At 43.0% G+C, this 26,698-nt stretch overlaps 1 protein-coding gene across 1 annotated transcript; it reads right to left on the reverse strand.

The window, feature by feature from the left end:
- On the reverse strand, window positions 1–26,698 carry NUDCD2 (NudC domain containing 2). Its single transcript, XM_073649534.1, has 4 exons — window positions 26,426–26,698; window positions 21,486–21,534; window positions 16,853–17,004; window positions 1–2,294 (listed from the first exon to the last, which is right to left on the reverse strand). Exons 1-4 carry the CDS (start codon window positions 26,612–26,614, stop codon window positions 2,211–2,213), a joined length of 474 nt encoding a protein of 157 aa, XP_073505635.1. The 5' UTR covers window positions 26,615–26,698; the 3' UTR covers window positions 1–2,210.

Below are 26,698 nucleotides of genomic sequence, written 5' to 3' on the forward strand. Positions count from 1 at the left end.
TATTGAAATTTTTCATCATTTTACTACACTTGGAATTCCTTTTGGCATTTTTCCTTACTCTATATGGTAAAATGAATGGTGTAATTCAAAACTACAACCCATCCCGCAAAAAAACAAGTCCTTATATGTCTATGTTGATGGAAAAATAAAAACGCTATAACTATTTAAAAAAAGGGAGAGAAAGCAAAAACTAGAACTGGCTACAGAGGGAAAAGGGTTCATAGATGTGCACCTTTCAATACATTTGATGCAATTATTCTCCTTTTCAGAGGGCATCTCCCTATGCAGAGAGACCTGAAGGGATAGTTTAAGCTGTGTAGGGACACGCTCCGATCTGGTAACACTCAGTTGTCAATTTAATCATGCATTTCTAGTAGGAATAAGAAAGGAACAGACAAAACAAAAAAGTTATAGGAAACAATGCTATAGATTTGTTGTTTTGTAAGGAATACAGTGGTATGAAAAAGTGTTTGTCCCCTTCCTGATTTTTTATTATTTTGTATGTTTGTCACACTTAAATGTTTCACATCACAAAACAATTTTAAATATTAGACAAAGATAACACAAGTAAACATTAAATGCAATTTTTAATTGAAGGTCTTCATTATTAAAGGGAAAAAGAAATCCAAACCTACAGGGCCCTGTGTGAAAAAAGTGTTTGGGCCTCCCTCCCCACCTTAAAACATACATTAACTGCGGTTTATCACATCTTAGGGAAGAGGAGTTCAATTTCCCTAGCCACACACAGGCCTGATTACTGCCACACCTGTTCTCATTCAAGAAATCACTGAAATAGGACCGTCCTGACAAAGTGAAGTAACCCAAAAGATCTTCAAAAGATAGACATCATGCTGCGATCCAAAGAAGTTCAGGAACAAAAGAGAAACAAAGTAATTGAGATCTAGGAGTCTGTAAAAGGTTATAAAACCATTTCTAAAGCTTTGGGACTCCAGCAAACCACAGTGAGCCATTATCCACAAATGGTGAAAACATGGAACAGTGGTGAACCTTCCCAGGAGTGGCCGGCCGACCAAAATTACCCCAAGAGCACAGCGACGACTCATCTAAGACGTCTCAAAAAAAACCACAACAACATCCAAAGAACTGCAGGCCTCACTTACCTCAGTTAAGATCAGTGTTCATGACCCCACCATAAGAAAGAGACTGGGCAAAAATGCCATGCATGGCAGAGTTCCAAAATGAAAATCACTGAGAAAAAAAATAAATAAAAGAACAAAGGTTCGTCTCAGTTTTTCAGAAAAAGAACATCATACCAACAGTAAAATATGGTGCTGGTAATGTGATGGTCTGGGGCTGTTTTGCTGCTTCAGGAACTGGAAGACTTGCTGTGGTAAATAGAACCATGAATTCTGCTGTCTACCAAAAAATCCTGAAGGAGAATGTCCGGCCATCTGTTTGTGACCTCAAGCTGAAGTACACTTGGGTTATGATGCAGAACAATGATCTAAAAACACACCAGCAAGTCCACCTCAGAATGGCTTAAGAAAACAAAATTAAGACTTTGGAGTGGTCTAGTCAAGGTCCTGACTTTAATCAGATTGTGATGCTGTGGCATGACCTTAAAAAGGCGGTTCATGCTCAGAAACCCTCCAATGTGGCTGAATTACCACAATTTTGCAAAGATGAGTGGGCCAAAATTCCTCCAGATCGTTGGAAAAGACTCATTGCCAGTTATCGCAAAAGCTTGATTGCAGTTGTTCCTGCTAAGGGTGGCCCAACCAGTTATTAGGTTTAGAGGGCAATCACTTTTTCACACAGGGCCCTGTAGGTTTGGATTTCTTTTTCCCTTAATAAAGACCTTCATGTAAAAACTGCATTTTGTGTTTACTTGTGTTATCTTTGTCTAATTTAAATTTGTTTGTGATCTGAAACATTTAAGTGTGACAAACATGCAAAAGAATAAGAAATCAGGAAGGGGACAAACACTTTCACACCACTGTACACTTCTACTACTACTAGAGCAGCAGATAGGATTATATATTTGTCATAATGAATGACTACATTAACTCACTCCATTTGGTCTGAAATGACACTTGAACTTGCATGGAGCTCATCATTTGCCTTGTATACGTAATAAGGTTACCCTAACTTTTCCTTTACACAATAAGTAAAAAATGTATGTAGTTGTATCATTTTATTTCTATCCTGCAATTGTAAAAAAAAATATAAATAGTCCATTGAGAATTGGCTCATTTTTGTAAATTGGAGAAGTCCGGCCCCCCTTTGCTGTAGTTTCCTGAAATTTCTGCTCCACTGAAGTCAAATCCAGGATTCTGAAAGAGAGACATAAGAACAATGGGTTACTGATTTCATAACCTATTATGAGTAGGTACAAGTAGAGTACGCCTGTGAAAATATTCCGGGTGCAAAAATCGGCGGCTGACCCCCAGATTTCTGGAGATTGCGGATTTGCAGTTTGGACTACCAGGTGGCTTAGTCACACAATGGGACACGTCACTGTGTGGCCATCATTTTCAATCCATGATGGAAACATCTGCGGCCCTATTAATGGAAATGCGGATTTGTTATGGGGAATAATGGGATGCTGTCCATGTCGCCACACGGAGATCTGCATGAAAACAACCATACATGGATTTACCCTAAGTGCTACAGCCGCCCATGATGTATTTCAGGAATGGAAAGAATGACAGTATGTAACATCACAAAGTGGGGTTTTCATTCCCATTCCAAACTTTGTCACCTATACAATTCTAGGGATCATAAGGGAGGAAGACCTTCAATAAGATCCAGCATGGAGGCTGACAAAACATCCTGCACTTTCCTAGAAGATTTAGAGCAGAGGTCCCCAACCTTTTTTGCACCAGGGACCGGCTTTAAGCAAGACCAGTTTTCCATGGCCCGGTGGGGGTGGGGGCGGGGCTTTGGTCATATGGGGGTGGGGTTATGGAGGGGTGGAGCTGTATGGGGAGGATGCTGGCGGGACCTCGGTGTACAGCGCTGCTAAGTAGCAGCATTGTACATTGAGCGTCAGTGTATACAGCGCTGCTGCTTAGCAGCGCTACACACTGAACACCGGTACCGGGAGCCGCGTCACTGAAGCCAGTCTGCTGCCCCAGCACGCCCCACATAACATGTTCTGCCGGGGGCGTGTCAGTGAGGAGAGCCTGCCGCCCCACCCCGTCAGGAACACACCATGCTGTGCAGGAGGGCCGCGTCACTAAGACCCGCCCCGTGACGTACAACAGGTACCATGCTGTGCTGTGGAGGGCTGCGTCACTAAGACCCGCCCGACGCCCCACCCCGTCCTGCATAATGTTCTCTGCCGGGAGCTGCGAGCTGTCACGGCTATGGCAGAAAACATTATAAATCCACACAGAGCGAGTTCTGACCAGGCGCAGGGCCGCGGAGCTAGCTGTCAGCGGCAGGGCCGGCTCCAGGTTTTTCTGGGCCCCGGGCGAAAGAGTCTCAGTGGGCCCCTTTAACACATACCACGATTCATGATGCAGAGATACGGCGGAGAAATATATATATATAGTACAATGCAAAGATTTCACTTCATGAGTGATATCTATTGTAAATTCTACAATAGCTCAGAAACCGGTGAATCGCTCCACACAGAATACTGGCCCCCATATAAGGCCCCATACGGAATACTTGCCCCCATATAAGGCCCCATACGGAATACTTGCCCCCATATAAGGCCCCATACGGAATACTTGCCCCCATATAAGGCCCCATACGGAATACTTGCCCCCATATAAGGCCCCATACGGAATACTTGCCCCCATATAAGGCCCCATACGGAATACTTGCCCCCATATAAGGCCCCATACGGAATACTTGCCCCCATATAAGGCCCCATACGGAATACTGGCCCCCATACGGAATACTGGCCCCCATATAAGGCTCCATACAGAATACTGGCCCCCATATAACGCTCCATACAGGATACTGGCCCCCATATAACGCTCCATACAGGATACCGGTCCCCATATAATGCTGCATGCAGGCTGTTACCCCCCACATAATGCCCCATACAGGCTGTCCCCCCCTTATAATGCTCCATGCAGGCTGTTACCCCCCACATAATGCCCCATACAGGCCCCTCCCTTTTAATGCTCCATGCAGGCTGTTACCCCCACATAATGCCCCATACAGGCTGCCCCCTCCCCTTATAATGCTCCATGCAGGCTGTTCCCCCCCACATAATGCCCCATACAGGCCCCCCCCTTTTAATGCTCCATGCAGGCTGTTACCCCTCCTCTTTATACTGCCCCATGCAGGCTGTCACCCCTCCTCTTTATACTGCCCCATGCAGGCTGTCACCCCTCCTCTTTATAATGCTCCATGCAGGCTGTCACCCCTCCTCTTTATACTGCCCCATGCAGGCTGTCACCCCTCCTCTTTATACTGCCCCATGCAGGCTGTCACCCCTCCTCTTTATACTGCCCCATGCAGGCTGTCACCCCTCCTCTTTATAATGCCCCATGCAGGATGTCCCCCCCTCTCTTTATAATGCCCCGTGCAGGCTGTTCCCCACCTTATAATGCCCCATGCAGGCTGGTCCCCACCTTATAATGCCCCATGCAAGCTGTCACCCCTCCTCTTTATACTGCCCCATGCAGGCTGTCACCCCTCCTCTTTATAATGCCCCATGCAGGCTGTCACCCCTCCTCTTTATAATGCCCCATGCAGGCTGTCACCCCTCCTCTTTATAATGCCCCATGCAGGCTGTCACCCCTCCTCTTTATAATGCCCCATGCAGGCTGTCACCCCTCCTCTTTATAATGCCCCATGCAGGATGTCCCCCCCTCTTTATAATGCCCCATGCCTCCATACATTAAAAAAAAAAAAAAAAATCAAATACTCACCTCCCTTCTCCTCACCTGCTACCTGCTGCCCGCCGCTCGGCTCCGAACTCCAGCGTTGTCGTTTCTTCCCGCTCAGCGCTCCCTGTGACGGCTCAGGGGAGGGCGCGGTGTAAAGACGTCACCGCGCCCTCTGACCTGAGACGTCACAGGGAGCGCAGAGCAGGAAGACAGCTGATCTGCGGAGGCACGGGGAGAGGTAAGTATCGGGCTGCCGGGGCCCTGAGCAAGCGGCGGAGAAGGGCGGGCGCTGACACCGCTCTCCTCCACCCATAGCCCAGCGGGGTGCGCGACCGCCAGTGGGCCCCTCTGCCTGCTCAGAGCCCCGGCATTTGCCCGGGTGCTGACGCCGGCCCTGGTCAGCGGCGCCGCGGACCGGCTGAAAAACCCCAACGGCCCGGTCCTGGTCCGCGGACCGGCGGTTGGGGACCTCTGATTTAGAGCACAAAAGAATATCTTCCCACAGCAATTTATGCAGGTGGGCCGAGGAAACAAAACATACAATTATGTACTAAGTAGTAAAACTGTCACAGAAAACACTAAAAAAGAGACGGTGTCCATTTTGGTGGAGTTGGTATAAAATGGACAGACTCCTACTCCTGAAATAATAAATTGGGTTCAGTATTACAATGTAGGATGTGCTGTAAATTTTTTCATAAGAATTTGGAAAGTTATGAAATGTCCTACAAATGTCGGTTCTGTTCCTGATCTAAGGATCTCGGCTTTTAGTTGAGATGAATCTGTGCTGCACTTTATGTACACGATCAGTAGTGACCAGTGCTGTGGATTTGGGAGTCGGGGAGTAAGGAAAATTGAGGAGTTATTAATATTATAGCGCCATTTATTCCATGGCACTTTACAGGTGAAAAAGGGGTATACATACAAGAACAATTACAATAATCTTTAACAAAACGTGACGGCGACTGGTACAGGAGGAGCGAGGACCCTGCCCGCGAGGGCTCACAATCTACAAGGGTTGGAGGTTTGGCTTACCAACTCCACAGCCTTGATGACAAGAACATAGTTTTGCCACTATACAAGTCACTAATGTGGCCACACGTGCACTGTACTAAGTTAAATTTTACGCTCCAGTGTATAAGATGGATATAGCTGAACAAGAGATGGTGCAGAGAAGAGCAACCCAGGTTATTAAAAAGTTATTATTTATTTAATTTTTTTTAAATTGAACATCTGTCCTAAAATATAGAAATAGAACTACCAACCATATGAATGTAAATCCAGCACGGTAGAAGGTATAATAAAATATAAAATATATTAAAATGGCCGAATGGCTCAAGTAAAAAGACAATGGACAAGAAAATCCAACAAACGACACACAAAAGCTTCAGTCATTAACCCAGGAGGGGAAGGGTCAACATGCCCAAAATTGCGACCCCCCCCCCTAGCAAAATGGCAGTGACATATAAATAATTGAGAAAGGAACAATCTCACCATTAGCTGGAGTATGGCCTTACTCAAGGTAACAGAACATCCCCACTAGCCGGTATTTCATCCAGAGAGGCACAATCCACAGAGGAGATATAAAGCAAAAAGGGGGGGGGGAATCACCAACACAATACCCATAAAGAAATATCTCATGTATAGATGATGAGCCGGGGATCTATTGCACATGTCCCATAAGGTTTCCCATTCCCTACACGTTTCGTTAGTTACTCATCAGGGGATAGTGTGGGAGAAGGGACCACTGTATTGGCACAACAGGAAAGGATTCCCAAAAAGTATAACAGGGAATTACATGTGCTGCAGACACAAATCCATTGGTGGCTTTTTTAAATATGCTCACTTCTGGCGCCAATTACAAGCATCAGACGTCATTTCCGGTGCGCCATGTGACGCATCACGGTGCCTTGGCACCCAGACCTAGGGCGCAGGCATTAGTATGTGATGCGCTCCAAGCTGGAACGCATAGACGGACGCTCGCGCCACAGGGGAACCGGAAGGGGCGGGACAAGCACGCGACCTCCGGAACACTGCGCTCCAAGCTGGAACGCACCGGCAAATCCTGCGCAGGAGTGTCACCGCCATATTAACAAGGGGACGCGTGCATCAAAAAGTCTGCGCTCCATCAGGGACACCCAACTGATATACAGTTATATGAAAAAGTTTGGGCACCCCTATTAATCTTAAGCTTAATGTTTTATAAAAATTGGTGTTTTTGCAACAGCTATTTTAGTTTGATATATGTAATAACTGTTGGACACAGTAATGTTTCTGCCTTGAAATGAGGTTTATTGTACTAACAGAAAATGTGCAATCTGCATTCAAACAAAATTTGACAGGTGCATAAGTATGGGCACCTCACCAGAAAAGTGACATTAATATTTAGTAGATCCATCCTTTTGCAAAAATAACAGCCTCTAGTCACTTCCTGTAGCTTTTAATGATTTCCTGGATCCTGGATGAAGGTATTTTTGACCATTCCTCTTTACAAAACAATTCCAGTTCAGTTAAGTTTGATGGTCGCCGAGCATGGACAGCCCTCTTCAAATGATCCCACAGATGTTCAATGATATTCAGGTCTGGGGACTGGGATGGCCATTCCAGAACATTGTAATTGTTCCTCTGCATGAATGCCTGAGTAGATTTGGAGCGGTGTTTTGGATCATTGTCTTGCTGAAAGATCCATCCCCTGTGTAACTTCAACTTTGTCACTGATTCTTGAACATTATTGTCAAGAATCTGCTGATACTGAGTGGAATCCATGCGTCCCTCAACTTTAACAAGATTCCCGGTGCCGGCATTGGCTACACAGCCCCAAAGCATGATGGAACCTTCACCAAATTTTACTGTGGGTAGCAAGTGTTTTTCTTGGAATGCGGTGTTTTTTTGCTGCCATGCATAACGCCTTTTTGTATGACCAAACAACTCAATCTTGGTTTCATCAGTCCACAGGACCTTCTTCCAAAAAGAAATTGGCTTCTCTAAATGTGCTTTTGCATACCTCAGCCGACTCTGTTTGTGGCGTGCTTGCAGAAACGGCTTCTTTCGCATCACTCTCCCATACAGCTTCTCCTTGTGCAAAGTGCGTTGTATAGTTGACCGATGCACAGTGACACCATCTGCAGCAAGTTGATGCTGCAGCTCTCTGGAGGTGGTCTGAGGACTGTCCTTGACTGATCTCACCATTCTTCTTCTCAGCCTTTCTGATGTTTTTCTTGGCCTGCCACTTCTGGCCTTAGCAAGAACGGTCCCTGTGTTCTTCCATTTCCTTACTATGTTCCTCACAGTGGAAACTGACAGGTAAAATCTCTGAGACAGCTTTTTGTATCCTTCCCCTGAACAACTATGTTGAATAATCTTTGTTTTCAGATCATTTGACAGTTGTTTTGAGGAGCCCATGATGCCACTCTTCAGAGGAGATTCAAACAGGAGAACAACTTGCAAGTGGCCACTTTAAGTAGCTTTTCTCATGATTGCATACACCTGGCTATGAAGTTCAAAGCTCAATGAGGTTACAAAACCAAAAAAAGTGCTTTAGTAAGTCAGTAAAAAGTAGGTAGGAGTATTTAAAACAAGAAAATGATAAGGGTGCCCATACTTATGCACCTGTCAAATTTTGTTTGAATGCAGATTGCACATTTTCTATTAGTACAATAAACCTCATTTCAAGGCAGAAACATTACTGTGTCCAACAGTTATTACATATATCAAACTGAAATAGCTGTTGTAAAAACACCATTTTTTTATAAAACATTAAGCTTAAGATTAATAGGGGTGCCCAAACTTTTTCATATAACTGTATGAATACATAAATGAGGCGCCATTGCCATAACATCCACAAATATAAAAGGGTGGACAGGGTAGGGGAGCATCCAGTAGGGATATAAATTCGTGTCCATCTGGATAATATTATAACAATCTTGAATGTAAGCCATAATGCTTATTCAAAACAATGAATCTCAAATGTTGATTATGAAGAAGGACAAGGAAGCAATCATAAATACACAATGAGTATCTCAAATTTATAAAATTACAAGGGTACAATCAGCAATAGTACAAAAAACATAACAACAATCACCCAAATAATTTTAGCAAATAGAGTCCTACAACCCAGGGTATAACACACCCAGGGGAGGACAAAGTTTATTAACGTGGTAGTTGAGGCGGGCCAAGTGGCCAAGGGTCATGAAGGGACATAGACAAAATGTATTGTAGACAGGCAGGTACACAGATGGAGCACCGAGATGGAGAATGAGGAGGGAGAAGAAAAAGGGGGGGAATGCCCTAATATCCCCTAGTTAAGCTATTCTGACAACCTACCTGACAGTGGAGGTTGGCACCCTAGGGGAAAACGAGAATGGCGCCCCCGCTCCACGGCGGCTCTCCCTAAATATCCCTAATAGGCCCTAAACTAAGGGAAACAGATTTAAAGGAAACAGCCAAAAGTTAATGTCTCATTGAGGCCCAGTGGAGATTAGGTTTTGAGACAAAAAATCCATCTGGCCTCACATTGAAGGATTTGTTTGTCCCAGTTGCCACCCCGTAAAGGGACATTGACCTTATCGATTCCCATGAAAGTCAACAGTGAATCGTCACCCCCATGTACTATGTTGCTATGTCTTGCAAGGGGGTATCCCTTTTATTAGCGATGTCTCTCAAATGTTCCCCAATTCTTCTTCGAAATTCACGGGTGGTCTTTCCTATATATTCTAGCCCACATCCGCATGTAGCTTTATAAATGACCCCCTTCGTGCGACAATTAATAAAGGAAGAAATGGTGTACTCTTTCCCTGTGACATTACTGGAGAATTTCTTCCCTGTTTTCAGAACCAGACAAGCGATGCAACCACCGCATCTATAACAGCCCTTAATATTACTAGATGTTAGCCAAGTGGAATGACAAGGGGGGACAAAATGACTGTGAACCAGTCTATCACCAATGGAACGGCCTCTATTGAAGGTAACTAGAGGGTGCGAACCAATGAGTTCACCAATATCGGTGTCCATCAGTAGTACCTGCCAATGTCTCTGCAGGATAGAACGAACCTCCTGCGAGCTGTTGTCGTAAGTAGTAATATAGCGAATAGACGTCTGTTCCTTTTCTTTCGGTCTAGGAACCAATAATGATGTTCTGTCCCTAGACTTAGAGTCATTATAAGCTTTTTTAGGATGCCATCTGGGTACCCCCCATCATGAAAGCGCCGTCTAAGATCCCTTGCCTGTCTCTCAAAGGATTCAGGCAAGGAACAGTTTCGCCAGGCTCGAAGGTATTGTCCCTTAGGAATACCCTTTTTCTGGGAAGTGGGATGGTTGCTATCCCATCGTAACAGGGAATTAGAGGAAGTAGATTTCCCAAAAGTTTCTGTTGACAAATGCCCTTCTGGTGTTTTTCGGATCATAATGTCCAAAAATGTTCCTTGGTTTGTTCAGAAGTGCCACAAACCAAGAAAAACTAGCCCGGTCTCCCTTCCAGATGTCCAGGATGTCATCAATGTATCTTGTCCAAAAGGACAATATGGTGGGTCCCCTCCATTTCTGTTTCTCCAAAAACTACTGTTTCTTCCCACCAGCCAAGGAGCAAATTAGCATAAGCGGGGGCATCGCTGTGCCCCTGAGCTAGTGGTAGAACTGTTCATCAAAAAGAAAAATTTTTTTGGTGAGACAAAATTCTAACAGAGATAGGAGAAAGGTGTTGTGACCTGCACATTGGCGACCTCGACTCTGTAGAAACGTATTGCCTCGAGTCCTTTAGAGTGTATAATAGATGAGTAGAGTGCCTCCACATCTATACTACACAGGATTGTGTCAGGTTCCAGAGTGATCCCATCCATCTCAACAAATCCATAGAGTCTCTGGTGTATGAATTTAATGATGTAACAAATGGTTGTACTAAAGTATCCAAATATATGCCGACATTTTGACAAAGACTCCCTACACCAGAGACTATAGGTCTCCACTTAAGGGGTGTTAGGCCCTTGTGTATTTTGGGGAGACAGTAAAACGTTGCCACAATCAGATGTCGAGGAAGCATAAAATTGAACTCATTTTTGTCAATAAAGTTATTGTTCAATCCATCAAGCAAAATATCTTTAAGCTGAGCTAAAAAGATGGTCGTGGGATTAGAGGATAATTTGGTATAGCTAGAAGGATCACTGAGAATAGCCGTACACAAATCCTGGTAGTTAGATACATCCATAATCACTATATTTCCACCCTTGTCTGATGGTTTGATGACAATCTGTGAATCTTTCTCAGGGTTATGTAGGGCTTCCATTTCAATTTTAGATAAGTACACAAAATAGAACAGGCAGATAGAACCTATTTGTTCTAGATCTCTGGTGACCAATTCAACGAATACATCAATAGTAGGCAAGTCATTCTGAGGAGGAGGCATTTTTACACTTTTTAATTTTAAATTAGTGAAAGGGCCTTCACCTGTATTGACTGGAATAGGGTCATATAAATTGTAAAGGAATCTTACATCTGAAAGAGAATCTGGAATACCAATATCCCTGCATGTACGTTTATCTTCCCTGATAAAGTCTTTCCGCCATTTAAGTTTCCTTGCGAACAGATGGAGGTCTCTGACCCTCTCAAATAGACGGAAGTCAGACGTGGGGACAAATGAGAGACCTTTGTCTAAAATATGTTTATCAAGAGGGCTTAAGATTTTTTTTAGATAAATTAATGACTTGGGGTTTATAGGACTTAACTAGTTGTTGGTTCTCTTCCTGAGAATGTACCCTTGGTCTAAAAAATGAGTACCCGAAGGTCTCTCGTTTGAAAGTCCCCCTCTGAAGCCCCGACCTCTATGTCTGCCACCTGAGTTCTTTGGGCGGATGTCTAAATCTGATGCCTCAGTATCAGTGGAAGATAAATCGGTTTGAAAATTCCTACCAGGATTTTTATTGTTAGGGATTTGGTAAGCTCTATTGTCCTTAAATTCTTGAGAATCTCTAATAAAGTTCTTGTGCTTGCGCTCTTTTAAATGGAATTGAAAGCGTTCCCGACTATTCTGCAATGTCAATTCTTTAGAAACAAAATCAGGTTCTGAACAGAATTTTTTTGTTATATCAATTTGTTCTTTGAGATCCTCGCTCAAAGCAAGGAGGTTTTTCTTCTCTTCCTCCAACATAATTTCCATAAACCTCAAAGAACTCAATTTTCCCACTTTTCATGTAGAGCCGAATTGTGATACCTGTAGCCTGGACTCAAAGTAATCCGTAGGTTACAGGGAACAATTTTCACTTTAATATAGTTTTCAAGGCTCTGGACCTCCCACCAGGATGTAATCTGATTTTTATATACTTTTAATAGTTCCTTGAAAGCACTATTATATGAGGGAGTGTATTTAGGTTGAGAAAATTGATTTTCAGAAAAAACGTCCTTGGCTTCAGCGAGCCACATGTGAGTATCAATCTCCTTGGCCAAAAAACCCGCCATACCACAATTAAATCAAAATATAGAAATAGAATCCAGCACGGTAGAAGGTATAATAAAGTATAATATATTATAGGTCACTGCCATTTTGCTAGGGGGGGGGGGGGGTGGCAATTTTGGGCATGTTTACCCTTTCCCCCCCTGGGTTGATGACTGAAGTTTTTGTGTGTTGTTTGTTGGTTTTTCTTGTCCATTGTCTTTTAACTTGAGCCATGCGGCCATGAACATCTGTCCCCACACGCAATTTGTTTAAAGAACAAAAACCTGGCTTTACTCACCCTCCCCAGGTCCGGAGTGGAGTCTCCTTCCAGTGATCTTAGCGGTTGTGAGTGACTCATGCCATCTCCTTGAGCAGAGCCTCTGAGTTATTGGCTGCAGCGCTGTTGATGTGACGTCAGTGCTGCAGACAATAAAATGCAGCAGAGACTCATGACTGGACCAGGGGAGGATGGGAAAGAACACTTTTTTTTTTTTTTTTTAATAAAACCAAACACTGGAGACAGGTGAACTGCAGTAACAAGACAGGTCATTAAACTTAGTTACTTTTATGGTACTATGATCGCCCCAAGCCTTCATTTTTCCAACATACAAATCGATGATAACAGAGATCTGTATAATCATTTTTTTAAGGATCTGAGAGTGACCTCACAGTAAATAATGCATAGAGGGGCTCTGGGAAAATCAACGCACTGGCAGACTAGGAACTCATTTCCATAGCGAGAATGAAGAATGAAACTTGATTTTGAATGTACAGTCCTGAACATAAACGAGTACAGCTCCTCTGAAAAGTAAGATTTTAATCAATATCTCACGGAACACAAGAACAATTTCCAAAGTTTTGACAAGGATGAGTTTCATAGAACTTTTTTCACCCAGAACATGCATTTTGTATAACCGCCATGATTTTGTAAGGGCAGCACAAAGTCTTCTAGCCATGGAACTAACAAGCTTCCTTCATGGACGACACACAGTCTACACCGTACTGTGTCACAGGAAACACGCACCCTGGTTTGGCATTCTATTTCGTTAGCTAACTCCACAGAACCTACATGTTGATTTTCTTCAACCCTTCTCATCAGAAGACACTGCTGCTTAGGTGTTAACTTCCGTGGTCAACATGGACATCTCTGTGAGATGGTTGTAGTTCCATCTTTGAAAAACATACAAAAAAGTTAATGTCTGCTCACCACCTCCTGGAGCACACGGATCCTGCTGTGCGGCAAAGTTTTCAGAACTTAGAAAGGAATAAGTCCAGCACTGTTAGTCCATTAAAAATCCATTCTTCATTTATTTCATAACTTCAAATGGTATAAAATCCATTTAGTCACAGTCCAGACATTAAAAACATACGCGTTTCGACGCAAAGCAGTGACAAGGATCTGATGGCAGACTGAACATTTTAAACTGATTTAAATAGCTCATCATAATGCATAACTAATAGCTCATCATAATGCATAACCAATAGCTCATCATAATGCAAAATTTCCCCTGCTTTGGATGGGGTAGTGAGCCCCCTTCCATCTTGGGCCCCTGTGTGACTGCACAAATGATATGTCTGCCTCTGCAATGCAGTATATATAAGAGTTGTAGGGAAGCAGGAGGTAAAGTCCTGGATGGCAGGTATGTGTCACTGAGGTGGCTGGTCTCTGTGATGCAAGTCCTGGAAAAAAGCTCACCAGTAACAACAGGTTAGGATTTTTTAGTGGACTGGATTTTGGGTCCAGGATTTAGGAGTGACTAAAGGAGCCTGTGTGGGAAAGGTCGCTCCCATACACTCCACTCCAGCCCAGGCTTTGCTTGTCTAACAGGCAGCTGGGCTAGTTCAGCAGTGTTGGTGGTGTTTGGACAGGGAAAACACCATTAATGGTGGACAGTCTCTGCCAGAGCCCGAGAGGTGGACTTAAAACTGAATGGATGAGACCGTTTTGAACTATTTTGCCTAACTAGTGAAAGGAATGTTTGGTTATTCGTTTGTGCCGGGAAAAGGCTGTTTCTTTTCATTTGAGCGCTGTGGAAGTTTATAAAGTATAATAAATCTTACACTGTTTGATACAAGAACCCGATGCCTGTGTAAGCCCTAATGGCTACCAGAGAGCTCGAATCCTTACAGAGTACAGTGCCTACAAGTAGTATTCAACCCCCTGCAGATTTAGCTGGTTTGATAAGATGCAAATAAGTTAGAGCCTTCAAACTGCAAACGAGAGTAGGTTTTATGAACAGAACCATAAATCTTACAAACCAAAAAGTTATGCTGCTCAGTTGAATTTTATTAAATTTTAAACATAAAAGTGTGGGTCAATTATTATTCAACCCCTATGTTTAATATTTTGTGGAATAACCCTTGTTTGCAATTACAGCTAATAATCGTCTTTTATAAGACCTGATCAGGCCAGCACAGGTCTGTGGAGTTATCTTGGCCCACTCCTCCATGCAGATCTTCTCCAAGTTATCTAGGTTCTTTGGGTGTCTCATGTGGACTTTATTCTTGAGCTCCTTCCACAAGTTTTCAATTGGGTTAAGGTCAGGAGACTGACTAGGCCACTCCAACACCTTGACTTTTTCCCTCTTGAACAAGGCCTTGGTTTTCTTGGCTGTGTGCTTTGGGTCGTTGTCTTGTTGGAAGATGAAATTACGACCCATCTTAAGATCCTTGATGGAGGAGCGGAGGTTCTTGGCCAAAATCTCCAGGTAGGCCGTGCTATCCATCTTCCCATGGATGCGGACCAGATGGCCATACCCCTTGGCAGAGAAACAGCCCCACAGCATGATGCTGCCACCACCATGCTTGACTGTAGGGATGGTATTCTTGGGGTCGTATGCAGTGCCATCCAGTCTCCAAATGTCACGTGTGTGGTTGGCACCAAAGATCTCGATCTTGGTCTCATCAGACCATAGAACCTTGAACCAGTCTGTCTCAGAGTCCTCCAAGTGATCATGAGCAAACTGTAGACGAGCCTTGACATGACGCTTTGAAAGTAAAGGTACCTTACGGGCTCGTCTGGAACGGAGACCATTGCGGTGGAGTACGTTACTTATGGTATTGACTGAAACCAATGTCCCCACTGCCATGAGATCTTCCCGGAGCTCCTTCCTTGTTGTCCTTGGGTTAGCCTTGACTCTTCGGACAAGCCTGGCCTCGGCACGGGAGGACACTTTCAAAGGCTGTCCTGGCCGTGGAAGGCTAACAGTAGTTCCATAAGCCTTCCACTTACGGATGATGCTCCCAACAGTGGAGACAGGTAGGCCCAACTCCTTGGAAAGGGTTTTGTACCCCTTGCCAGCCTTGTGACCCTCCACGATCTTGTCTCTGATGGCCTTGGAATGCTCCTTTGTCATTCCCATGTTGACCATGTCTGAGTGCTGTTCACAAGTTTGGGGAGGGTCTTAAATAGTCAGAAAAGGCTGGCAAAAGAGATCTTTAATCCACACATGTGAAGCTCATTATTCTTGGTGCCTGAACTACTTCTTAATACTTTAGGGGGACCAAACAGAATTCTTGTGGTTTGAGGGGTTGAATAATAAATGACACTCTGAATTAACTTTTAACGTTTTTAAAAAAAAAAAAAAAGCAAAAACAATTTGCTGCAGTGCATTTCCCACTTCCAGGCTGATCTACAGTACAAATGTCACAATGCCAAGTTAATTCCGCATGTGTCAACCAGCTAAATCTGCAGGGGGTTGAATACTACTTGTAGGCACTGTATATCCTAGTGTCAGGGACCACTTCATGGGAAACTCTCCCCTAAGTGAGACTTCAAGAAAAGAGCAAATACCCATTAGACAGAAGGACACTTATTTAGCAGACAGCTCTCTCCCAGCTCCTCCATAATGTAATCTGCTGCCAGACTGCTTTGGCAGAGGCTTCTCTCCAGGGAGAATAGAAATAATAGGCTCTTAATCACAACAGCCTTGATCCTTCTCCTACCAGACATCAAATGTCAGGAGACCCCAATATACATCAGATGGTCCTGCCGAAATCAGCAGGTTTGTCAAACTTTAATGTTAACAGGGGTCCTTTAAAGGGGTTGTCTGCCAACCCTAACTTCTGCATCGGAAGCTCCAACATTGTCATGACCAACAAGGCATTTGTAAGATTGGTAGGTACAGTAGGTGTGTTCTACATGATCCCGCAAACCTACCAGGATGGGTGCAAAAAATATTCAGGTGTCGCGCCCGAGTCCCATTCTAATGAGAGGCAGGCGTCGCGCCCGCGTCCCAGTCTAATGAGAGGCAGGCATTGCGCCCGCGTCCCAGTCTAATGAGCAGGTATCGTGCCCGCGTCCCATCATAACGATAGACTGGTAGTGTCCCGTTCTAATAAACAGTACAGGTACATATTACCTGCTGCACAAGTCTTGGCAGCTGTGCGGGGTCGTAACATTATCAGCACAACTCACCTCCAATGCAGATATGAGTGGTGCAGAACAACCCATTAAATTCTTACAGCCAAGATGGAGAAATACTCACACAAGATCTCATGGATACACTACGCTTCCATGGATATATACACAGCATACTGTCATTTTAGGCATGTTGGAGGTATAGAAAAATGTGTGTATTAGCGTGTGAATAACTATTTTCCAGGATAATTAATGAATTACCTCTCTCTGGAATCTCTCCAGTGTCAGTTTTTTTTGCATCTCCTCTTGAACCCAAGGATCAGCCGAGTACTCTCCTTCTAGTAAAGATGGCCAACAATTGCCAGCATCCCGGTTGGACTTGGTTAGTACTATTCGAATAAGTTTCTTGTCCTCTTCAATAAAAATAGATAAATAAAATAAATACATATTTCCATGAAGAAAAATAAAATAAATGACACTAAACAGAATGGAAATATTTTTGCCTGAAGTATAATTTTTGCAATTATTTCCACTGGACAGTAAAAGCATGCTCATGCCAATCTGTGCAATAAAAATAGATAAAAACTTGGCATTTTATGAAAGTGGTCAAGTAAAAAGTATTTCTAAAGCCTGACATACAAGCCTTCGGTTTTTCATACAGTGGATATAAAAAAAAAAATCTACGCACCCGTTAAAATGCCAGGCTTTAGTAATATAAAGAAATCATTTCAGAACTTTTTCCATCTTTAATGTCACCTAGAATTATAATCTGTATAGAGTATAGACCCATTGAGAAACAACCTGAATTCATTTTGAAGGGGAAAAATAAAAACAAAACTAAAATACTATGGCTGCAAAAGTGTGAACACCCTCTTATAATTTGGAGATCTGGTTGATACCAAACAAGAATAGTTTTTTTTAAGTGGTGAAAAAAAAAAAAAATGTAAAAAAATTCTTTTGCTTATGTCACCATCTTCCAAGACAAGAAACGTTTTCAATTTTCAATTGATGGAGCTGTGCGAGGGTTGGTTTTTTTTGCACCCTGATCTGATGTTTTCATTGATACCAGTTCGAGCCCGCATCATAGTTAGGGGTCCAACATATCAGTACATCATATGTCAGTAAGTGGTTAAACACATGTTAAATAGAAGTTAATTAACAGCTGCTATCATGTACAGTAATTCTGATTAATACCACAAAGTTAACCTGTTCCTGACATTTTCTTAGTTCTATTTTACAGCAAAAGCATGGTCAATAAACAGCATACAACACAGCAAAGGAAACTCATTGTTGAAAGCTATCAGGAAAAGGGTATACAATTTTTTAAGGCATTAAATATATCATGAAACACTGTGAAGACTCATCAAAAACAGGCTTAAATTTGGCACAACAATGACATTGCCTAAAACTGGATGACCCCCAAAAATTGATGAAAAGACAGCAAGAAAATTGGTCCAGTAGGCTGCCAAGAGGCTTACAGCAACATTAAAGGAGCTGCAGGAATTTCTAGCAAGTCCTGGTTGTGTACTGAATGTGTCAACAATCTCCCATATTCTTCACATGTCTGGCCTGTGAGTTAGGGTGGTAAGACACAAGCCTTTTCACACAAAGAAAAATATGTAAGCTCAGATATGTATTGCCAAAAACTAGTGTGTATCGAGTGTGCCAAAAGCATGTGGGATAATATGTTTTGGTCTGATGAGACCAAAATTGAACTTTTTGGCCATAATTCCAAAATCCTACGCAGCGCGTTACCAAAATAACACCATATCCACAGTGAAGCATGGTGGAGGCAGCATTATGCGTTGGGGCAATTTTTTCAGCAGCAGAAACTGGGAAGTATGAACAGTGCCAAATATCAGTAAATTTGCTACAAAACCTTCAGGCCTGTGCTAAAGATGAATTTCACCTTTCAACACGACAACGTCCCTATGCATAGCTCCAAAATCAACAAAAGAATATCACAATTTTGGAATGGCCCAGCCAGAGCCCATAACTGAATCCAACTGAAAATCTGTTTGTGACCTGAAGAGGGAACTGTACCCTGGAGATGCTCTCGTAATCTGACAGATTTAGAGTACTACTGCAAGGAAGAGTTGTGCCATGCTGATAGACATGTAACCAAAACTACTGTCATAAATTCAAAGGGTACTTCAACAAAGTATTAGCTTAAGGGTGTTCATATTTATGCAGCCACATTAGTTTACTTGTTTTTCATTTTCCAAATAAAAAGATTTCAGTTTATTTTTCAATTGAATTCTACAGATTATAGGTGACATTAACACCTTCCAACGCAGTCAATTTCCATTTTTGCGCTTACATTTTTTTCCTCCCCTTCTTCCCAGAGCCATAACTTTTTATTTCTCAGTCTACATAGACATACGAGAGCCATTTTTTGGCGGGACAAGTTCTACTTTTGAATGACACCATTCGTTTTAAACAAATTGTGCTTTGGGAAACAGGAAAAAAAATCCTAGTGCGGTTACATGGCAAAAAAAATCCCCAAACCCCCCACACAATTCTGACATTGTACACAGTAAAAAACAAATTCCCCAAAAACAATGTGTGATAAAAAGTATGATTATAACAAACATCCATTTTTTTAATTTTAGTGGTCAAATAAAAAAAAAGTTATTATCAAGTTTGGAAAAAAATAAATAAATAAATAAATTTGGGGCTGTGTCGCCATTTTCCAAGACCCGTAACGTTTTCATTTTTCAGTGCATGAAGCTGTGTGAGGACTTAATTTTTGCAGGGTGAATCAACATTTTTATTTATAGCATTTTGGGATAGATATGACATTTTGATTGCTTGTCAACGCATTTTTTTTTTTTTTTGTTTACGGTGTTTAAACGATCGGGTTAATTATTTTATATTTTGATAGATCAGACTTTTCACGACGCAGTGATTTGTGTATTTTTTATGGGGGAAAAGGGGATTGATTTGAACTTTTTTTTTTTTGTTATACTTGTTAGTCCCCTTAGGAACCTGCGATCATCTGATCACTTGTGCTGTATTACTACAGTATTGCTGAATATAATAAATATCACGGCCTCTTTTGAAACCCGGCCACAGGATTGGGATTCAAGGGAGCTCCGTAATAACATGTAAGGAGATCTTCAACAGATCCCCGGCTGTCATAGTAACCAATCGGCGACCCGCAATTATGTTAAGGGTGTGCCGATGGGTCGTATTGAATGACGCGCCCCCATGCCGGCGTACTGTTAACGCTGCTACTGTAAGAGTTTGACAGCTGCATTTAACAGGTTAACAAACATGGGCGGAGCTTCGTGACACCCATGATTGTTAAAGGCTAGTTATGAGCGGACCTGTGGATGTTCAGGTCCATCGATTTTGGTTGAACATTTAAAAAAAAAAAAAAAAAGGCTCAGTTTGGGTACCAGAACGGTACCCAGACTCGAACCTGGAGCCCATTCAAATGAATGGGGGGCCAGAACATCTAGTGTTAACCACACTGTCATCTATTCATCTATGTGACAGCGCAATAAACACCAGCTCAGAGCGCTACGGTTCCCACACTCTCACAAAGATGACAGCATGTGAGCCAACAGCTGTGACCAGTGGTAAAAAGGTTATCGCCAGTCACAGACGTCGGCTGATGAGAGTACTACTCTTATTGTACGCCTGGCAAGCGTACGCTGATGAGAGTATTTCACCAGCTGGTGCCTGTGCAATAAATACATTTTAAAAAAAATGGTGTTGGGTCCCCTCTATTCTTGCTATCCAGCTGCATTCCTCAGCTGTCAGGTTTATCTTGACTGGTTATCAAAAATAGAGGGGTCCCCATACCGATTTTTTTAAATTATTTAAATAAATAATAAATTTAAAAAAACAGCGCGATGTCCCCCATCATTTTTGACAGCCAGCCAAGCTAATGCAGACAGCTGGCCTCAGACTGGGAAGGGGCCACTGGTATTGGTCCTCCCCAACCTAAAAACATCAGCTCGCAGCCACCCCGGAAAAGGGGCATCTACTAGATGTGCCTTTTCTGGTGCTTTGCCCGGCTCTTCCCACTTGCCCTGGTGCAATGGCAAGTGGGGCAATAGTACTGGGCGTTAATCTCTGCTTTGTAATGTCAGCTGATATTAAGCCCAGGGGTTAGTAATGGAGAGGCGTCTATAAGATACCCCCCATTACTAACTCCATAATCAAAAGTAGTAAGATAATGCTGATAGCTGGGGGATGCAGCCGGCATCAGTCAGCTTTACTTGCGCTGGTTACCAAGAATAGAGGGGACTGCATGTTTGTTTTTTTTTAAACACACATTACTCCGGCCAATCACAACTATGCGAATACTGGACATGGCTGTGATTGAGCTGGAAGATCTCATACAGCAAGACTTGTTGATTGGCTGCAGCCTTTCAACAAGCTTTGTTCTGGCTCCCGAACCCAAACCGTAACATGGACTTCCTGGAGAAGTCCGTGTTCTGGGTCCGTGCACGGACACTAGGTGTTCGGTACAGACCTCGAACTTTACCATTCAAGTTTGCCCATCCCTATTAGAGGCAGATCCTGACTGTAATACATAGTCATTAACTGCTGGGTATGGGGAGAACTCACCCCATGAGCCCACTCCATACACCCGCTACCACGTGTGCCTACATGTATGGCGGATGTCGGTAACCATGACTTAAATTACAAAAGTTACTCGTTTTTAAAGATTTACTAATTGAAATTTACTTTAGGGTTTCGGACTAACTATTTAATGCAATTACTAAAGCAGTTCCCAATCCTTTTGCAATAAAGCATTGGATATTGTTTTTTATAAATAACAGTAACAATCTATTAGGTCACATTTACCATGTTCTCTAAAACCTTTTAAAACACATTTATTTTTCAGTTATCCATGCAAGAAAGTGAACTCTGCTCTTACCCAACGTCCAAGTGCTTTCATCACTGATAGTGGAGTCATACAGCCGTCCCTAAAACATAAGAAGGTAATTGGTTTCAGGGGAAGACAGAGAATTAGTTCTTAGTATGTCACCAATGACAGAAGAGGGGTGGAGCTAAAAATCTAAATTGTCAATTTTGTAAAAAATAAAAATCACGCTGACATCCAATGGTGAATTATTCAAAGTAATTAATTTAATCACCCAGCCCTATTTCCAAGCACGTGTGACATTTTTGGGACTGACACATGCCGACTAGGGGGAATGCTGATTATACCATATCTGTGTAGCGGGCCGTGATGGTGTCCCCTTCTGGACCCCATTATAAGGAACTTATTGCATGTCTACGATACGTCCAGAGTTACATTTATCCTGCTCTTTATTCCTTTTTGAGTGTTCATACCATGATTAGGTGGCTCCACTTAAAGCATATCTAATAAACACTATGATTTTATGAGATTACTATTCTGTGAATACCTCTGTCTAACATTTCTAGTTGTCGGTGTAGCGCCATTACCGGCGCCCCTGCATGGTGTCCTCTTCTCCCTCCATGCAGGGACGCCGGCTTACTTACTGCCCCGGTCCGGTCCCCCGGCATGCTCCTACCTCCTGTCACTTCCTGGTATGTACGCTGGCGGTGTACCAAGTGCGCGCGCTCCCCTGTTTTTAAAAGGGGCAGCGAGTACACATTGTAAATGCCCCCAGCTAACAGCTGGAAAGCATTTAGTTAATGCGTGTTCACCTGCAAGGTGTCTCCCAGCCAATAGGTGGGAGACATCTTGTATAAAAAGCACCCTCCCCAATAGGGAGGTGCCTGAGCAACCCCTATAGTTACTGTTAGGTGGTTTGGTGTATACAACTGTATGTTGCCAGGTCTCCAGTCCCTAGTCTAAGTATCCTGTTAGTCCACCATAGGTAAAGGGGTTTTCCCACAAAGAAAAAGTTAATTTTAATCAATAGATCTTGGAATAATAATATGCCATCAGAAATTACTGTTAGGCCACACGTCAGGGCTGAGAAGGAAGGAGCGCTATTTGGCTTTTGGAGGATAGATTTTGGTAGAATAGTTTGTGGGCGACATTTGCGGAGCCCCTAAGGTGCCAGAACAGCAGAAAAACTCCAAAAGTGACCCCATTGTAGAAATGACACCTGTCAATGAATTCATCTACTGCAGCAGTGATTATGTAACATCCACGCCAGGCTTTATTCTGGAGAATTCCAAATATGCCAGTTTAGTGCCTATAAAGTATAGTGCCCCCATACATTTCTCCTGGTGACACACACCTGCTACAATACTGCCAAACATGTGGCTGCTTACTGCGGTTTAGGCACAGTGGGGCTCAGAAAGAGGGGGCATTTGGATTTAGGAGGGAAAAATTCACTGAATCTTATTTGAGGGGGCAGGAGCCATGTCGCTTTTCCAGAGTCTTTGTTCTACCAGTAACGTGGGACCCCCTATAGTCCCAGTGACAGATGACTAACCTGAGATTGGGCTGGTTTTGTGTGGGATAAATTAGGCGATTTATTGGTAACAATTTGGGGTACATAATTTTCGATTGCTTCCAGAATAAGACTGGATTGCCAGTCTATGCTGAGCACTTACGACGAGGTTTCTGTGTAAAACCCACAAAAATTCAATTCAGACAAAACCCCCAATGGAACCACCCACCAAAAAGAGGCAGATGGAGACACTTTGGAGCCCGTTTGACGTCTGCTCCGGTGGTCTCCATCTTTTTAGTGTGGTCGTCCACACTTGTGCGCTAAAAAAAAAAAGCCTAAAATGATGGGACGCCGCTGGAACAGAGACCAGTCCAAAGGAACTCAATCAGCCTCATAAGTGAGTGGCTCCATCTGGGTTTTTTGTCTGAATTGTCTTTTTGGTGAATGTACACAGAAACCCCAATGTAAGCGCTCAGCGGAGAGCGAAGGATAAATGTGAGCCGAGCCTTATTCCGATTTTTTTGGAGGCAGAATGAAGAAATAGTCAGCAGTACCAGAATAGTTCTTATTTTTGTTTTTTTGCGGTTCACCATGCGATATAAGTGATCAGCCAGATTTATTCTCAGGGTTGGTGCGATTACAGTGATACCAGATTTATATGTTTTTTTTAGGTTTTGCTGCCATCACACAATAAAAATGCTTTTTTTTTTTTTTTATATATAAAAAGCAGTTTTTTCCGTCGCCATATTCTGAGAGCTGTAACTTTTTTTATTTTTTTGCAAACAGAGCAGTATGACGGCTTATTTTTTGCGGGACGAGTCGCAGATTTTTTTGGTACCATTTTGGGGCACATAGTAATTTTTTAGCGCTTTTTATTCAGATTTTTCAGACACAGAATGAACCAAAAACAGCAATACAGTTATTGTTTTTATTTTTTGCGCCGTTCAGCGTGCGGTAAAAGTGACAAGACAGATTTGTTTGTTGGGTCGGTATGATTACAGCGATACCAGATTTATATATATATATATATTTTTTATGCGTTGCTATTTTTACTGACTAAAAACAGTATTTTACAAAAAAAACCCCTTGATTTTGCACTGTCCTATTCTGAGAACTGTAACTTTTTTATTATTTTGCCGAATGAGCCATATTATGGCTTGTTTTTTGCGGGACGGTTTGGCGTTTTTATTTATATAATTTTTTTACGTATGACTTTTTGATCGCTTTTTATTCATTTTTTTGTCAGTCAGTATGATGAAAAAGTGTAATTTTTGGTATGTTTTTTTTAAATTTTTTTTTACGGCGTTCGCCAAACAGACTAAATAACGTGACAGCTTTATAGAGCGGGTTGTCCCAGACGCGAGATACCAATTATGTGTACGTTTTTTTGTTTTATCACAAACGCTGCGTTTTGAAGGGCGAAACAGATTTTAGTGATTTGTGCGTTTTTGTTTTAACTTCATCACCAAGTTCCACTGTGGACATGAGTAATTCTCACTTTGATCGCAGGTCTCATACACTGCAGTACCTCTATACTGCAGTGTATGAGGCCTATCAGTGAGTCACTGAACTCACTGACTGTGCCTGTGAGATCCAGCTTATTGTCATCATCACATGATCTCAGGGAACCATGGCAACCATTGGGACCCGCGATTCTCATTGCGGGGGTCCGACAGTTACTAAGGAGGGGGGGGGGGTCGCAAGACCCCCTGATAAGCACTTAAATACAGCTGTCACGATCAATCATGGTATATCGGTCCCGATCGGTATAGAGACTGGCCGGGGCCGATACTGCAGGGTGTCAGCTGTCACCCACAGGAATCGCTGTCGGGCGGCGCTATACACTTATTCTACAGCGACGTATTTCAACGGCGCTGTAGAATAAGTTCCCTTAATGACTGCCATAAAAATGCGTTACGGCGGTCGTTAAGGGGTTTACACTGAACGATAATATAAGCTCTATAAAACTATGTTCACATGATGCATTTTTGCAGCGTTTTTTTCTGCAGCCATTTTTTCTTGCCAGTAAAAAAAACTGCTTACAAAAAAACATGTTTTGGTGCAGAATGTGTCATCTGTCTACAGTACAGTTTATGAAAGATAGTGTTATTCACCAACAAAGCATGGTTGCGGTTTTAACCCCTTTACAGCCTGGGACGTATTAGAACGCACCAGGCTGTAACCCCCGGTTCAGTGAGGTGGAATCCACCCGCGGCTATTAACATGTTAAATGCCGCTGTCAATCACTGACAGCGGCATTTAACATCGCCGCGCCACAAGCGCGTCACTTACCCCACCCATCGGTGACCAAGTCACGTGATTGTGGGTCACTGATGGGTGGGCATGACAACCCGGGGTCTGCAGCAGACTCCAGTGGTTGTCATGATCTGGTCGCTATGAGAGCCACCTAGTGGTCGGCGCTCATAGCACAGGACCATTTCCGCTACATACAGGTGATCTGCTGATCATCTGTATGTAGCAGAGGCAATCGGACAGTTGCTACTTCTAGTCTCCTATGGAGACTATAGAAGCTAGCAAAAAGTGAAAAAAAAAATGGTTTTAAAAATATAAAAGTTTAAATCACCCCCCTTTCGCCCCATTCAAAATAAAATAATAAAAAAAAACCCACATACACATTTGGTATCGCCGCGTTCAGAATCGCCCGATCTATCAATATAAAAAAAGAATTAATACAATCAGTAAACGGCGTAACGAGAAAAAAAAATCTAAACGCCAGAATTACCTTTTTTGGTTGCCGCAAAATTGCAATAACTGGCGATCAAAACATCGGCTCTACCCCAAAATGGTATCAATAAAAGCTTCAGCTCGGTGCACAAAAAATAAGCCCTCACCTGGCCCCAGATCCTGAATAATGGAGACGCTACAGGTCTCGGAAAATGGCGCCATTTTTTTTACCAAACTTTGGAATTTTTTTTCACCACTTAAAAAAGAACCTATACATGTTTGGTGTCTAAGAACTCGTAACGACCTGGAGAATAAGAATGGCAGGTCAGTTTTAGCAATCTGTGAACGTGGTAAAAAAAAAAAAAAAAAAAACAACATCTGTGGTATTGCACTTTTTTTTGCAATTTCACCGCATTTGGATTTTTTTCCCGTACACGATATGGTAAAACCAATGCTGGCGTTCAAAAGTACAACTCGTCCCGCAAACAATAAGCCCTCACACGGCCATATTGACCAAAAAATAAAAACACAATGGCTCTGTGAACAAGGGGAGCAAAAAGAAAATGCAAAAACGAAAAAATCCCAGGGTTGCGAAAGGGTTAACAGCGTTTTTTCTGCACTCTCTCATTACTTTCTATGGGGAAACAGCACTGTAACAGTTCACATGCTGCAGATTTACCGCAGCACTTGGTAAAGTGGATGAAAGAAAATAAACAAAAAAATACGTCAGGATGGAAACTGATGAAGGGGTCGACATGTAACCACGTGCCTGGCTCACGTGACACTGCTCGTGCCGCACCTGTAGGATGACGGTGTCCCGCACGGTCAGTGCCAGCTCTCGGATCCCCAGCTGACAGCGCACGTCCCGGCTCTGAGTACCGGGGGGCACCTGCACTTCTATGTACACCTCCTCCATGGTCTGGTACCAGCAGCCCCACGGAGTCTTGCACTGCACCACCCCGCTCCGCTCATCGAAATTCACCGACATCCCATGCAGGTCAGCGGGGGAGAGACTATTCCAAGAGGGCTATAGGACCTCTGCTGACGTCATGCCCATGTGATGTGATTATGT

This window comes from Phyllobates terribilis, unplaced genomic scaffold (assembly GCF_046119375.1).
Source record: "Phyllobates terribilis strain yellow unplaced genomic scaffold, ASM4611937v1 Scaffold_10__3_contigs__length_209671492, whole genome shotgun sequence".
NCBI lineage: Eukaryota > Metazoa > Chordata > Amphibia > Anura > Dendrobatidae > Phyllobates > Phyllobates terribilis.

Coding starts and splice junctions, on each gene's coding strand:
- NUDCD2 (XM_073649534.1), bottom strand. CDS start 26,614: ATGTCGGTGAATTTCGATGAGCGGAGCGGGGTGGTGCAGTGCAAGACT. Junction 21,535..26,425: donor GGGACACCGTCATCCTACAG/GTGCGGCACGAG, acceptor CTTATGTTTTAG/GGACGGCTGTATGACTCCAC. Junction 17,005..21,485: donor TGAAAGCACTTGGACGTTGG/GTAAGAGCAGAG, acceptor TTTTTATTGAAG/AGGACAAGAAACTTATTCGA.